Below are 14,770 nucleotides of genomic sequence, written 5' to 3'. Positions count from 1 at the left end.
TGACTTCCTGCTGCCTAGACCTTTGCAAATGACCCTCATCCATGACGAGTTGAATGAAATGGTGTTCACAGTGCCCGGCATGGTGCTGGGGACAGTAAGGTCCCCAACACATGTTGTTACCCCTAGGTGATGCTGGCAAGTGTGAAATGGGAACAGTGGGTTCAGCTATGGGGTGGGGGTAGGGTGCCTCCAATCTTAGATCACCAGCTCCTCTTTGGCCCTTCACTCAGCAGCGTCCTGCCAGCAGCCCCCTCCACCCAGGAGTGAAGCTCTGCAGCCCCGGATGCCAGGGGAGTGAGTAAGTGCTTCTCTGCGTTTGCTTTTGGCCAAATCCTAGCTAGCTCCCTTTTACCGAGTTTTGAAGAGCCTAGTTACAGTCGAGTTTCTTACTGGAGTTCCCAGAACTGTCACTTGGGGTTGAGAATTTGCTTTCTAAAAAGTGGGTGAGTTTCTCATTAAAACTATTCCAGTCCGCCGAAACCGGTTTGGCTCAGCAGATGGAGCGTCGGCCTGTGGACTGAGAGGTCCCGGGTTCGATCCTGGTCAAGGGCATGTACCTTGGTTGCAGGCGCATCCCTAGTGGGAGTGTGCAGGAGGCAGCTGATCGATGTTCTCTCTCATCGATGTTTCTGACTCTCTATCCCTCTCTCTTCCTCTCTGTAAAAAGTCAATAAAATATATTAAAAAAATAAATAAAAATAAAATTCTCCAGTCCATCAGTCCATCCTGGAGCTAAGGGGCTGCGCCAAGGAGGCATTTCCTGCTGGTGAGACGGAAGGAATCCTGGAGGACCTGCCTCGGTCCAGGCAGGAAGGAGCCTCCGGCCAGGTTCACTGTGTGATGAATCGCAGGCAAAGAGGCAGCTTTAGAGGCTTGAGGAACAAACAAGAACCGCAGGCATTGAAAAGCTTAACATTATGCGTTTATTATATCTTATAGAGCCATGTTATTATACATGCTTGGTGCTTCAAACTGGGTTACGTTAAATGTTTTTCCGGATGCAAAGCCATCTTGCTCGATGCTTGAGATGCGGATGCCTTAAACGCGATAATACTTCTGCACCTATGACCTATGAGCTAAGGAAAAACCAAGGACAATTCCAGAAATGGCAGAACACGTTTAAGAAAAAGATGCACATGAGACGCAACGCTAAGTCCGTGAGCCGGGGCCTACAGAAGTTACCAGAAAGCGAATAAAAACAATTGTTCTATGAAAATGACTTGACCAATCACCATCTGCAGATAACAGAGCCTCATACAGTTACGGATATTGTAGAAAAGGTGGTTTGGTATCGATGCCTTTTCCCCTCCATGTAAAGTACCTCCTGCACGCCCCACCCCCCAATGACAGCACAGCCAACAAAACACTGCACAGCAACTGGCCCCTCCCCGCGACACCCCAATGCTATTTCTTATGGCGTCTGAGTGTCCTTAACGAGAAGCAGTCAATCTGGTCAAATCTGCCACTTTGTGGGAAATCACTGTGCTGCAGGATGAACGTGCTACCATCACTCTCACCCTGTGCAGATGCCCACATCCTGGCCAGAATGAGCAGGTGACCAGCTCATGGGAATTTGGTTTACCTGCTGTCACCGTTCCCTTCCAGTTTTTAGAAGAGTTGATGAAGTGTGTGGACAATATGCAGCCTGCCTTCCCGGCTTACACCTCTCTGGCTCTCTGCTCACCACTTAGGCCTGGAGGCAACTGAAGCCCGCATGTGGAGGCACCTGGCCATTCCTGCCTGCTGCTGCTGCTCTGAAAGGCCTGCACTGCATTGTCTTCAGTGACCAGGGACCTGAGCACAGCCCACGCAGTAACCATCAAAGCCAACCAAGGTCAATACGTTAGGATGTAGGAGACCTAGCCACCCACTCAGGCCAAGTTTCTGAGCTGGCAGGAGGTGCCTTCTGCCATGTTGAAGAGCAGGCTGTGGAGCGCATGACCGAGCTGCAAGGGGGTAGAGCTTGGGTTAAAAGTTCTGGTGGTCCTAGGCCGTCCAGTGACAGCAGCCGGTGGAGCAGCTGCAAGCGAGCCTCGCGGCATGGGTATGGCATTAGTGGGTGCCTGTCGGCAGCTTCAGTTCTCACCACCTTTCTGACCCCTGGATCCAAGCTCTGGCTGGTGGCCAGACGTCAAGAAAGCAGGAGGAACTTGGGAGAATTTAAGATGAACAACACGGTCTTCCTAAACCATGTGATCCCAACTCAGACACAAGAAGTGAGCAATTCTCTCTGCCTGTCATGGGGGTACAACGATCAGATTTCCAACTGAAAAGCTTCCAAGGGCCCGGTTTTCCTGTGCCACAGACAAATCTGAGATAAGTTACAACAGGAAAGTTTTGCTAAGCAGATGGGGGTGGGGGGCAGACAAAGCCCTCTGCCCACCACCCGCCTGCCCTGCCCTGTATCCCTCCGGGCTGCTTGCTGGATGGACGTTCTCTTGTTTGTGAAGAAACAAACCAGAATTCTGCCGGGAACAGGGGCAGGCAGTTCCTCTTCTGCCAAGGGCCTTACTTTATTCAAATTTAGTAAAATAAGTGACATGTAAAAGAACTGTACATGAAAACCAGATAGAAAAAATAATCTTGATATTCCTCAAATCCTTAGGTCTTGAATCTAGGCAAAGCACACAAACACCATATGAAACCAATAGTGAGTTCAATGTCACCCTGGAAAGTAAATGTCACTCTGAGGTGACAGCTCTTTATACAAATATTATGTTTCCCCCTAACTTCACTACCAAAGAGGGGGGAAATAATAAGAAATCCAAAAATAGAAAACAACATCTTATTAAATGTAAACGTATCCTCTGGGCTCTTATATTACATATCCTACAAACATGCAAGGATCTCAGCTCAGATGTAGGAAAATATGTCTATCAGTATCACTTAAAAATCAGGTTAACCCTCAAGACCACCAATTGACTCACTGTTGGAACACCATGTCAAAGTCTTGTCATGTGCATCCTCAGCAAACGTAAGAATTTCAACAGCGAACTGGGTTTCAGGTACCCCCGTGAGAACGACTCTGCTCTTTAACTGTCACTCACCTACTCGTTCTCTATACGGGGGTCGAGTGTTCCGTCAACAAGGAACTTGGACAGTACATTTCTTCAAAACCCCACCCCCCTCCATTACATTCCTTCCAGAAACTAGCTCTGCAGACTGAGAGAAGACGTGAACAGTCAAGGGGAGGGGGTGATGACTATTTCATCGGAGGGATGAAGAGATGACTAATGGCATCCCCCTAGGGGTCAAGGCACGGGAAGAGGGACCAACCTCCTCTCAGGTACTGCTTCTGTAGGTCACAGGACACAGAGGGCTCTCTGGACCGCCAGCATGTCCCACAGCACAAGGCTGCCCTGCCGCGTGCCCTTGGGGAAGGAATCCAAGGGCAGTGCCAGGACCAGGCCCCACGGTGGTACAATGCTAGGTGAGGGTAATGCAGCTCCAGACCTAATGAATATGCCCCAGGCCCGCTCGCCTGCTGGCAGGGAGGAAAGGAACGGGTGCTCACACCATGGGCACCTGTGGAGACTCCTGCCCCAGGTCTGGCCAGAGAAGCACTCCGGGCACTCGGCTTCAAAGGGGAGCTCCATCATGGCTTACCTCGCCCCCGACTGCCAGTACAGCTGCTCCTGGCTTATCGAGGGGACAGCTGGGCTCTTCGGATTAACTCAGTTCCAGCAAGCTACTCACTCAATGGAAAACAGATTCTGAACGAATAAAAAAATTGTCTCAAGTTAAATTTTTCATTTATGAATCAGAAGGCACTTCGAAATTCCGGAGAGCCACAGTGTCACTGCTCCCGGGCCCCCGATCCTGCACAGGACCGGAGGCGGAGCTGAGACAGGGCAACCTGTGACCTGACGTGTCCTGGACGTCAGTTGAATAAATCTGGTTCAGCTAGTTTGTCGAGCACACAGTACAAAGACACACGGATGTTTGCATTCTGGATAAATGGGGTTTTGCTGTATTGTGGCAGTTTATAAAATAGTCTCATGGGTCTGATATTTGACTCGAAGTAAAATTCAAAAAATCATAACCGTACATTTAAGAGGTCACAACGTGAGAGGCAAAGTACTCATTGAGTACAATTCTCTTAACTGAATCACCTTGCCAATCAGTACTCAGTGTCCATTTAGAAGCGTGAGATTAAGCTGCTGGCGCTCAACTGCTACATATGCTAACACTGAGGACTCCACTGCCAAAGGACCCAAGACTCTCAACCACACAGCACCACCAGGGCCTGCCTCTGGCTGGGCGAGGACCTGCTGGAGCCGCCCAGAGGGCGGCCTGAGCACTGGACCCTGCTTGTCCCTGCCAGGTAACACCTTACCTTGAGAACACAGGCCAGGGTGCAACTGTCAGTCACATCTTTGCTGGGGAAGCAAAAATCAAAACCCAATCGCCAAAGGGCCTGGTTGGGAGTCCTCTGAGGTAGTTCCTTAAGTCGGGATGCCTGTTACTACTCTCTCAGAACTCAGTCCCTGCGGGAAGTATTGAGATACCCATGCATCGCTTTAATCATAAGTCACTGTAACTGAGTGCAAAATAAAGGAAACTCGAGTTGCTTTATTTAGCTTCCAATTTCTGGGAGGCTCAAGAATTATAATTATTCTGGACAACAAAAGGAAATAAGACTGTGCTTACAGATCTTTTCTGCCATATTCTTTCTGTAGGATTGCTATTTTATTGTTGCCCTTTCTGTTACATGGATGTACACACCAGGTGTTAAAAGGTACAATACATTCTACAACTGAGCACCACTTTCTGTAACTGAACAGGCAAAGAGATTACACTGAACATCAGCATCTGGCAGTATTTTTCGGGGAAAAAAAAATGTGACTAAAATGGATTTAAATTGATTAACACTATTAAATCACATCTAATATTTGATACTACATGATTCAATACAGCTATACGATACAATTATACAAAATGTGTTAACATCAAAGAATACAACCAAAATTAAGATAGCAAACAAAACCTATATAACTTTTTTTACAGGAAAATACTTTTGAAGTATGCATGTAACTGCCCATTCTTTTAAAGAAAATCTACTGCAAGCAAAGTTATCAACCTCCAGAAAAATCACACATAGCATTACTAAGCATATCCCCAAAAAGTGTACAATATGCACACTTGGAAAATACAAAATTAAAAAAATTGTAAGCAACAGGTGAGCTTCATATTTATAAGAATGTGAAAAGAAGTCCCATTTTTAGCACTGTTGTATAAAGAATTGTCTTTTGATGAGAAGTTCATGACTTGTCCTCATGTTGGGACCACACTTTACAAAACACCGTGTTTTTGAAATGAGATTACAGAGCTAGATAGTCATATCTTAGCAATGTCATCTTATTAAAGTTTTTTTTTTTAAATTTTTACTACTTTATCAAAACATGTCCCTTAAGTGTGTAGGATTCATTTTTAAAATTCTTTCCTAGAAACAATATACAAAGGAGAGGCATCGTTATTCCCAAACACACTCCTGGAAGATGCTTTCCGAGGTCCAGAAGCTCTTCTCTCTCGTCTTCTCACTGGTTGTTTTTGGCCTTTGCATGTGTTAAGATGTGAGATTTCAGATTAGTCGACTGAGCAAACTTCTTATTACAACCATCGAAGGGGCACACATAGGGCCTGTCTCCGGTGTGGATTCGCACATGTGTGCGCAAATTGAAGTCCAGTGAAAAGCGTTTCCCGCAGCCTTCGAACGTGCACTGCCGGGGAAGACCAGAGAACCTGCTCAGTGACGGGGACACCGCTGCGCGGAGGGCAGCTCGCTGCTTTGACTAACACTCTCCTCCCCGCCCAGGGGAAATGTCCCAGCTGTTCTGGAATCAGTGGGCATGGCGCTCCAGCTCTGCGACAACAATCCCCAAGACCCCCAGGAGCACCCCTCCGGAACCATTTAAATACCAAGTAAGAGAAACACTTGGATCTCTCTAAATACTATGTTATGGTCCTAAACTTACGTTAAAAAAAAAAAGCTTCCGGTGCCAAATCAAGAACCAGGTCAGGTTTACTGCCTGTACAGTGAGTCTGTTCCCTTGTTCATGGGCTTCTAAAATGCGACAAAATGTTAACGGTTCTTACTCTCGCACAGTAAAATTTGAGAAGTCCCCTGCCAATTAGTGATTCAACATACTGCTAACTGCCCAAACTAAACTGCTCTGACCCCACCGTGGATGCACCGAAATCTAGTTTTAGGCTTGTTCTTGAGCAATCCTTTCTCTTGATGTGATGGACACTCCCATGGTCTCCAGTATGTCACAGAGCAGCCCTCCTGTGACAGACACCAGGCCATCTCTCCCTGCGCTGGGGCTGCCTGCCTACACACAGATGTATGTGTGTGGTGGTCGTAGGGGGGGTAACGGGGGAAGGGAGGGACTGGCTCTACCTGAAAGGGCTTCTCTCCAGTATGAACCAGTTGGTGCCGTTTTAGTTTTGAGCTCTCAACGAAAGCTTTGCCACACTCTGCACAGACGTGGACTCGGGGGCCGTGGGTGTGCAGATGCTTTCTCATGGCAGAGTTATCCCTGAACATCTTTGTGCAGCCCTTCAAACAGAGAGAGAAGCTTAGTGGTTCACACTGCAAAGTGTGACAAAGGGTCAACCACTGAACAGCCTTCACTGACACATTAAAACAAAACAACCCCCAGCCCCATTTTAATTTTACTTAGTATTACAGCAGAAATATTAAAATATTTAAGACAAAAAAAAAAAAAAAAAAAAGACAGCTGAAAAAGGCCTTATCATTTAATGTAAACCCTTGTTTTACAGATGAGGAAACTGAGGCTTAGAGATGTCTTAAGTAGACTTGCCCAAGGTCACACTACAAATAGTAGCCGAGCTGGGAGTAGAACCCAACACCCTGGCTTCCAGCTATACCACCGCTGCCTCACCCAACTCCGTCCCCCACATGAAGTAACAGAAGCCCTGAGAAATAAATGGAGTTAAAATGACGGCAGTCCACCACTACCTTTGGTGGGCCCCATATTCTGTGCTGCAAGAATGGGCTGTCATTCTCCATCGCCTACTGTTCCCTCTTCTCTCTTTGCCTCTTTCCCCTTCTTGACAGAGAAAGAAGCAAGAGGGTCTCCAAGGAATGGCAACTACAGAAGAAATTGATTTTGTGAGACACTAGGAAAAGAAGCAGGCAAACTGATACGAGAGCGGGGCGGCAGATGGGAGGGTGGCGCTCTGAGAAGCATGTCCTGCCCAATTTCTTCTGCAGTTGTTGCCCAGTGATGGAGTGGGTGGGGGAAATGACAGACAGCACAACAGAGGACAGCACAAGCCAACCAGTGGACAGCTTCACAGGCAGAAGGGCGGGCAGGAAAAGCCACAGTTTTTTCACCTTGACCCCTAAGTTGAGTTTCCATTTAGAAGATGGGATTTTAAAGAAGTAGACAGAGAAGCTAGAGAGATGGCAGGCACTCAAAGGCAGAACTGTTTTCAAATGCTTATCTATATTTTGGCCCAAATGAATATCACTTTACATTTCAAACTCTCCACATGAGGAGCATTAAAAAGAACAAAGAACTTGTGAGTTGCGTAGTCATTAGAGGTGACACCTCAAAGCTAAATTTGTCCTACCACCCATCATTTAAAAAAATTATTTATTCCATGCAAAAATTCTGCCCTTTGTTTTTCTGCACCTGTGTGATATTTTCTGTTACTTTTACATCCAACTAAATTTGAAACCGACCCAAGCCAATACACCTCAAAGTACCTTTTTGGGCTATCGTTTTATTTTAAAGACTAAAACACATTTGAAAACAATTAAGTACCCCTTAAGTAACACACAATTAACAAAGTAAATTAAGAAAATTGTGAATGACGAAGTCTTATTAAGCTTACTTTAGCAACATCCAAAATAATCCCCAAACTTGTAACGCACCTAGTCCCAATAAGGTCCCCGGGTGAGCACACAAACCAGTGTCTTAGACCGACTTGTAATGATCCAAAAAGAAATAAAATCCTAACATAGTATATTCACTATATAGTAATAATAAAAACTCTGATGCCCTATAGCAACCCCATTTAATAGTATTTAAATTTAAGTGGCCTTTACTCAATAAAACTTACATTACAAAATATAGTCTCTTGAATTTAGACATACAAGATTATATAGTTCCTCACTTAATCTCAAAAAATATGAAAACAGAAATAAAAAGTACAAATTTCTTATAATCTCTCTAAAGCTTCATTAACAGTCTAATGAACACTTTTCCCCTAGCATTACTTACTTTATGAGGGCAAGCTATTGTTCTTGGAGCATCATCTTCTTTAATTTTTCTTGGCTTCATTCTTACCAAAAGAAAAAAAGAGAGAGAGAGAGAGAGATTTGTAGGAGTGGGTAGACTCAACTGGCATAAGTCATATAGTCCCTAAAATGGTTTCCTTCTAGGTCCAAAAGCTAAGATACAATATGCTTCCGTGCAGGGGAGGATCGAGATAACTCACATTCGGAATACCTATGCGTGTGCAGCTCTTCCCACTGTCCAGAAAAGAATGCTGATGTTCAGAAAGACTGGGCTGCTGCTTAGGGTCGCAATGCTAATGAGCTGGTGGGGCAGTTTAGGATGGCCATGCTGTGATCTGTGTGACTCAAATATCTGCTCCTTCCCCGGAACTCTTTAAAAGACACAAAAGATCAGCAGCCCAGATAAACAGAGGAAATCTAGTAGGAGGGAAACAATGTATCCAAGAGCAATTGCTATGATAATAAGGATGCTTATACCCAGAGAAACAGATATGGGAGGCTCTTAAAAACATATCCCACCGCCCCTCCTGGCGGGTTTGGCTCGGTGTATAGTATCCGCCTGTGGACTAAGGGGTCCCAGGTTCAATTCCAGTCAGGAGCATGAGCTTTGGTTACGGACACATCCCCAGTGGGGGGTGTGCACGAGGTGGCTGATCGATGTGTCTCTCTCATGGATGTTTCTGGCTCTATACCCCTCTCCCTTCCTCTCTGTGAAAAAAATAGGTAAAATAATAATAATTATTATTATCATAATATATATTCTTCAGCCCAGCCTGCACTGGCTCAGTATTTGAGCATTGACCTATGAACCAGGAGGTCATGGTTTGATTCCCGGTTGGAACACATGCCCAGGTTGTATGCGGCATGCATGAGGCAGCTAATCAATGATTCTCTCATCATCTCTCTTCTCTCCTCTCTTCTCGTCTAAAATACAAATAATATATATATCCTAACACAAATACCGGTACTTAAAAAGGGAGGGGATCCACTCATACGGACAGAAATGGCCGTTGGATCACACATAGTTTAGATCACACATGGGTGTGACAGCTCTGGAAGGGGAACCTAACTGCTATTAACTGTAGGGATGGCTACGTTAGGAGCCCCCGAGGGACTGGTGGACAGACAGGAACACTCATATCTCTTCATTCTGCTTAATTTTTAGCACACTATAGGGTGTTCTTAAAATAAATAAATAAATAAAAGAGCATGGCCCTGCTTGCGAGAGAGTGCAACGAGAGCTCTGATCCCAAGATTGAGCCCTGCGTGTAATTTCTATCCAGAGAGCTTACTGAGTGGCTAGCTTACCTACCTGCTATTTCCACTGAACCAACACTTGGTCTTTTGTCAAAACTTTCTCTCCAAATACTCCCTACAGAACTGTGTGCGGTGGGGGTGAGAAATGAAGAGTTCCTAGAAAAAAGATGTACGTCTCTGGAACAAATGTTCTTTCTGTCCCTAGTTTTGCCATCTCACATTCCTACCGGAGGATGCATATTTAATGAACAACTAAGTCAATGATTCCTCTTCAAGAGCCAATTGACCTCCACCTTTTTATTCGAGTTTTGCTGTGATCTTTGTAATCACAAAAACTATAGTGGTTTATATGAAAGGGTTCTAACTCCAAGTATCAATTAAAAAGAGTAATTAAGGCCCTAGTTGGTTTGGCTCAGTGGATAGCATGTCAGCCAGTGGACTGAAAAGTCTCGGGTTTGATTCCAGTCAAATGCCACGCGTGGGTTGCAAGCTATCCTGTGTGTGTGTGTGTGTGTGTGTGTGTGTGTGTGTGTGTGTGTGCGCGCGCGCGCGCGCGCGCGCGCCCAGGAGACAGCCAATCAATGATTCTCTCTCATCCTTGATGTTTTATCTCTCTCTCCCTCTCCCTTCCTCTCTGATATATATATATATATATATATATATATATATATATATATGTTTTTAAAAAGAATATATCAAGAACCAAGCTTCAGTCTTCCCAATTAAGAATGTTTTTACCTTTGATGACCCCACTGACGTGTTCTAGGTCTGGACTCTAGAGACAGCTACACTACTGTGAGTGCCTAGATTCATAATATAGTAAATTAAGTAGATCAAATGCCACTTGCCAATTTTACTGCCTGCAAATTCTCTCAATAAACCATTTTTTTAAAATAAAAAATGCCCATTGGAATGACAAAGAAGTCTTGCAGACAATCTTTCCCCTGACCCACCCATCTCGGGGTCTGAATGTGGCAGTAGTGGAGGTCCCTGTACCAGGAGGGCAGGTATGGCTCAACTGAGTTTCCACACCCCATACATTTTCTTAGATTACTCATAGGAACTGCATTCTTAAAAGCACGATAAACTTTAAATATACACAAAAGTAAAGAGAATAGTGCTGTGTACCATTTATTCAACTCTTTTAATTTTTAAAAATGATATTTACTGAGTGTTCTTTCTTTAAATGTCATTTTCAAAATGTGTGAAGTTTAAAAGCATTTGGACAAAAAGGAAGTGGAAGTGTTCATTGCAGCCATTTTTAAGCTGCTCGGCAAATCACCCTGCTTCACTCAGAGCATCGAATGAGGCAGTAAGTGCTGGTGCCTTTTACACTCTATTCCAATGCAAACACTAGGAAAAGGTCATTTCCCAAAGTGTACTTAGATGAAAAGAGTTTTGTGAATAAAGATTAAAATCTTCACAGCACCAATTTATATATAATTTGCAAACAAGAAAAATATATATTCTATATTTGAAATCCAAAAATTGTAAAAAAAAAAAAAAAAAGGAAGGGAAAAAAAAGACTAAAATCATATTACTACCATTTTGAATATCTTCTTGACTTGCCCCAAAGTAGACAGAAGTAGCCAAGATTGGAGTTTTCACGGACTGTGATACTTTACAAAGATCTTTTGATCCAAAGACGACAATGACAACACCAAAGGCACTACAAATGAGACGGAATGGGATGTGCGACTTGATGCTGACTTGTACTAGTTTCACGACCTTGAGCAAATTACTTAACTTCTCAGCCTCAGTTTCTTACTCTGTAAAAAGGTATAACACTGCCTATTTTAGAGCTGTGAAGGTTAAAAGTTGCACATTAAACTCTTGGGAAATGATAGCTATTATTTTATTATTTTTACCAGCTGGCTGTGTGTTAAATGGGCCTAGCTAAAAATGCGTTAATTCCTTAAAAAAAAAAGAGAAAAAAAAAGAAGCCAGTAATACTTAACCACCCAGGCCTAGTGCTCCATCGAACCACCCTTTCCATTAAAGGACTGTGAGACAGGAAAGAGGCACTGGTAAAGTAAAAGGTCTCCTCGACGTGTTAGAAATTATATGAGGAGCCAGGTACCAACAAGAGATGTTTCCCTTTCAATTAACATGGAGAACCCGCTCCCTATGACATGACTGGCTTCATGCTGTCTCATTCTGCATCTGTGGAAGGAAGACATGGTAAAGATTGGACTCCAGGACCAGAAACTGTCAGAATTTCCTGGTATGATTGCCTGCAGGGCACCAAGTAAACAAGAAGTTCCAGTCAAGTTAAATCTGCAATGCCCCAGAGCTGAGAATACATTTCTTTTTTTCTTTTTTTTTAATATATTTTATTGATTTTTTTACAGAGAGGAAGAGAGAGAGATAGAGAGTTAGAAACATTGATGAGAGAGAATCATCGATCAGCTGCCTCTTGCACACCCCCTACTGGGGATGTGCCCGCAACCAAGGTACATGCCCTTGACCGGAATCGAACCCGGGACCTTTTAGTCCACAGGTTGACGCTCTATCCACTGAGCCAAACCGGTTTCGGCCCGAAAATACATTTCTGAAGCAATGATTCTTGAATGAAAATAAGCCACTTGCCTGCAAGAGCTCACTTGATTCAGACTGGAATCACCAATTGTGACCTGTGCTGACAGGACAGGTTTCTGTGTAATACAACTAGCGTTTGCAAGCATGGTAAAGAACTATAAAAAGAATAATGCTGCCTTAACCAGGTGAGACAACATTTGATAAATGAATTATCTCCCAAATAACAGTGATGATACTGAAGAGATTTAAGGTATTTTCAGCTCCATGATCACATTCATGTTAATCCTGTGATTAAAGTCTCAGGGTGGCCGAAACCGGTTTGGCTCAGTGGATAGAGCCTCAGCCTGCGGACTGAAAAGTCCCGGGTTCGATTCCAGTCAAGGGCATGTACCTTGGTTGTGGGCACATCCCCAGTAGGGGGTGTGCAAGAGGCAGCTGATCTATGATTCTCTCTCATCGATGTTTCTTTTTCTCTCCCCCCCCCCCCAATATATTTTATTGATTTTTTACAGAGAGGAAGAGAGAGGGATAGAGAGTTAGAAACATGGAAGAGCGAGAATCATCAATCATCTGCCTCTTGCACACCCCCAAATGGGGATGTGCCCGCAACTAAGGTACATGCCCTTGACCGGAATCGAACCCGGGACCTTTCAGTCCGCAGGCCGACGCTCTATCCATTGAGCCAAACCGGTTTTGGCTCTCATCAATGTTTCTAACGCTCTTATCCCTCTCTCTTCCTCTCTGTAAAAAAAAAAAAAAAAAAAAAATCAATAAAATATATATTTAAAAATAAATAAATAAATAAATAAAGTCTCAGGGTGGGAAATGAACAACAAAATAACCAACCCGGGACTAACTTAAGCACTCTTTATTCTGATCTTTCTAGACCAAATGTTTCCAAAGGGCTAACTTTAGTTAATGAAAAATGTACAAAAGTTGTCCATTTAATCAGGAATAGAATTTGCCAGGTCCCACCCACTGACCCCTTCGGAAGTATTTACTAAAAAGACATTTTAGGAAATAAGTGATCCATAACTCCACCTTTCAAATACCATGACTTCCAAGTGTAAGTCATTATACTTGCCCACATACTAACTGATTTACTAAGCAGTTAGGGTCAGTGCAGCAGGAGCCTGAACCATCCTGTGGTCTGTTGCCAGTCCACTGCAAAACCCCTACACCCAGTCTACAAGGAGAAAAGAGCAGCTAACACACCTCCTGAAGACAATAGCCAGCCTAATTACAAGAGAAAGCAGATGAAGAGTGGAGGCCAGCAAAACAACTTCTGTGATCTTTATAAGCAAACAAAATGGGGTCTGGCCCCAACAGTTTGAAACTTGGTGTCTTCAGCTTTCAGAGTCTGTCACCAATTATGGAGACTCTGGGAAATCCCATTCGGCTGTTGTTACTCACATTCTCAAAATAGGGCATTCCTGGCTCAATATTTCTCACCACCACTACTGTCCAATTAGAGATTTGTTCCGTTTTACATGATCTTTTCAAGATACCATGGGAAATGGGAGTGAGAATGAGCCCAACCCTATCACTTCGTATACAATGTCAAGGTGAGCCAGATCTCATTCTATTGTATATAAATGAAATCTTGTGCAGGTTGGCCCTACAGAATTAATCCCATACTATATTAAGATGATTATGTTAAATACTACTTAGAACCAGGATCACCCTGCTTGCTCTAGAAATCCAAAGGAGTACCCATAAGAACCTTTTCCTACAGTGAGTCAATGAGCTCTCTTCAAACATTCAGTAGCATGCCCATTTTTATGCCATTGCTTTCCCTCATCCTGACCTTTTTCAGAGAGTTTCTGATTTATCTTTTCATTTTTATAAGACTCCCATACCACCAAAATCTTCTAGTTTCTTACTCATTCTGTCCACTACTGAATGAGATAAATTTTTTAAAAATATATTATTTTATTGATTTTTTTTTACAGAGAGGAAGGGAGAGAGAGAGAGAGAGAATTAGAAACATCGATGAGAGAGAAACATCTATCAGCTGCCTCCTGCACACCTCCTACTGGGAATGTGCCTGCAACCAAGGTACATGCCCTTGACCGGAATCAAACCTGGGACCTCTCAGTCCGCAGGCCAATGCTCCATCCACTGCGCCAAACCTGTTAGGGCAAGATACTTTTCTTATAGCAATTCTCACAACCCACAGACTTCCTGTATTAAACTACCTTTTGGTTTTCTTTTCACTATATTCACTAGGAAGTCTTCCTTTCATGTTCACTCTCATTTTACTAGAATAGATCCTCAAGTAACCTCCTCGGAAAGCATGCATGCAACATAATAAAACAAATCTTGTATTTGATCGATAGCTTTGCTGGATCAAGAATTCTACATTTAAAATTTTCCCTCAGAGCTGGGACCGGTTTAGCTCAATGCATAGAGCGTCGGCTTGGGGACTGAAGGGACCCGGGTTCGATTCCAGTCAAGGGCATGTACCTTGGTTGCGGGCACATCCCCAGTAGGGGGTGTGCAAGAGGCAACTGATCGATGACTCTCTCTCATCGATGTTTCTAACTCTCTATCACTCTCCCTTCCTCTCTGTACAAAATCAATAAAATATATTAAAAAATAAAAAAATAAAAATAAAATTTTCCCTCAGAAACCTCAAACACTGCTCCACTGTCAGAAAATTTCTTGTTATCTATTGCTGTTGAAGAAGAGTCTCAATCATTCTTT

General features: G+C 43.7%; 1 protein-coding gene across 4 annotated transcripts in view; it reads right to left on the bottom strand.

The window, feature by feature from the left end:
- Window positions 1-904: 904 nt before the first annotated feature.
- The window catches only part of YY1 (YY1 transcription factor), a 32,943-nt gene continuing 19,077 nt past the window's right edge, over window positions 905-14,770 (bottom strand). For 2 of the 4 annotated variants that reach the window (XM_084889510.1, XM_084889509.1), the window contains 3 exons: window positions 8,253-8,313; window positions 6,401-6,559; window positions 905-5,720 (listed from right to left, as the gene is read on the bottom strand). In XM_084889510.1, the coding sequence (XP_084745636.1) occupies window positions 5,538-5,720; window positions 6,401-6,559; window positions 8,253-8,313 (403 nt within the window). In that variant the 3' untranslated portion in view covers window positions 905-5,537. Of the gene's footprint in view, window positions 5,721-6,400; window positions 6,560-8,252; window positions 8,314-8,380; window positions 8,641-14,770 lie in introns of those variants that run through there. The other 2 variants (XR_014795481.1, XM_084889511.1) reach the window with 2 other exon arrangements.

The sequence above is a fragment of the Pipistrellus hanaki genome (genome assembly GCF_964339955.1).
Source record: "Pipistrellus hanaki genome assembly, chromosome: 1".
Classification (NCBI taxonomy): domain Eukaryota; kingdom Metazoa; phylum Chordata; class Mammalia; order Chiroptera; family Vespertilionidae; genus Pipistrellus; species Pipistrellus hanaki.
This window is presented reverse-complemented; position numbering and strand designations above follow the sequence as displayed.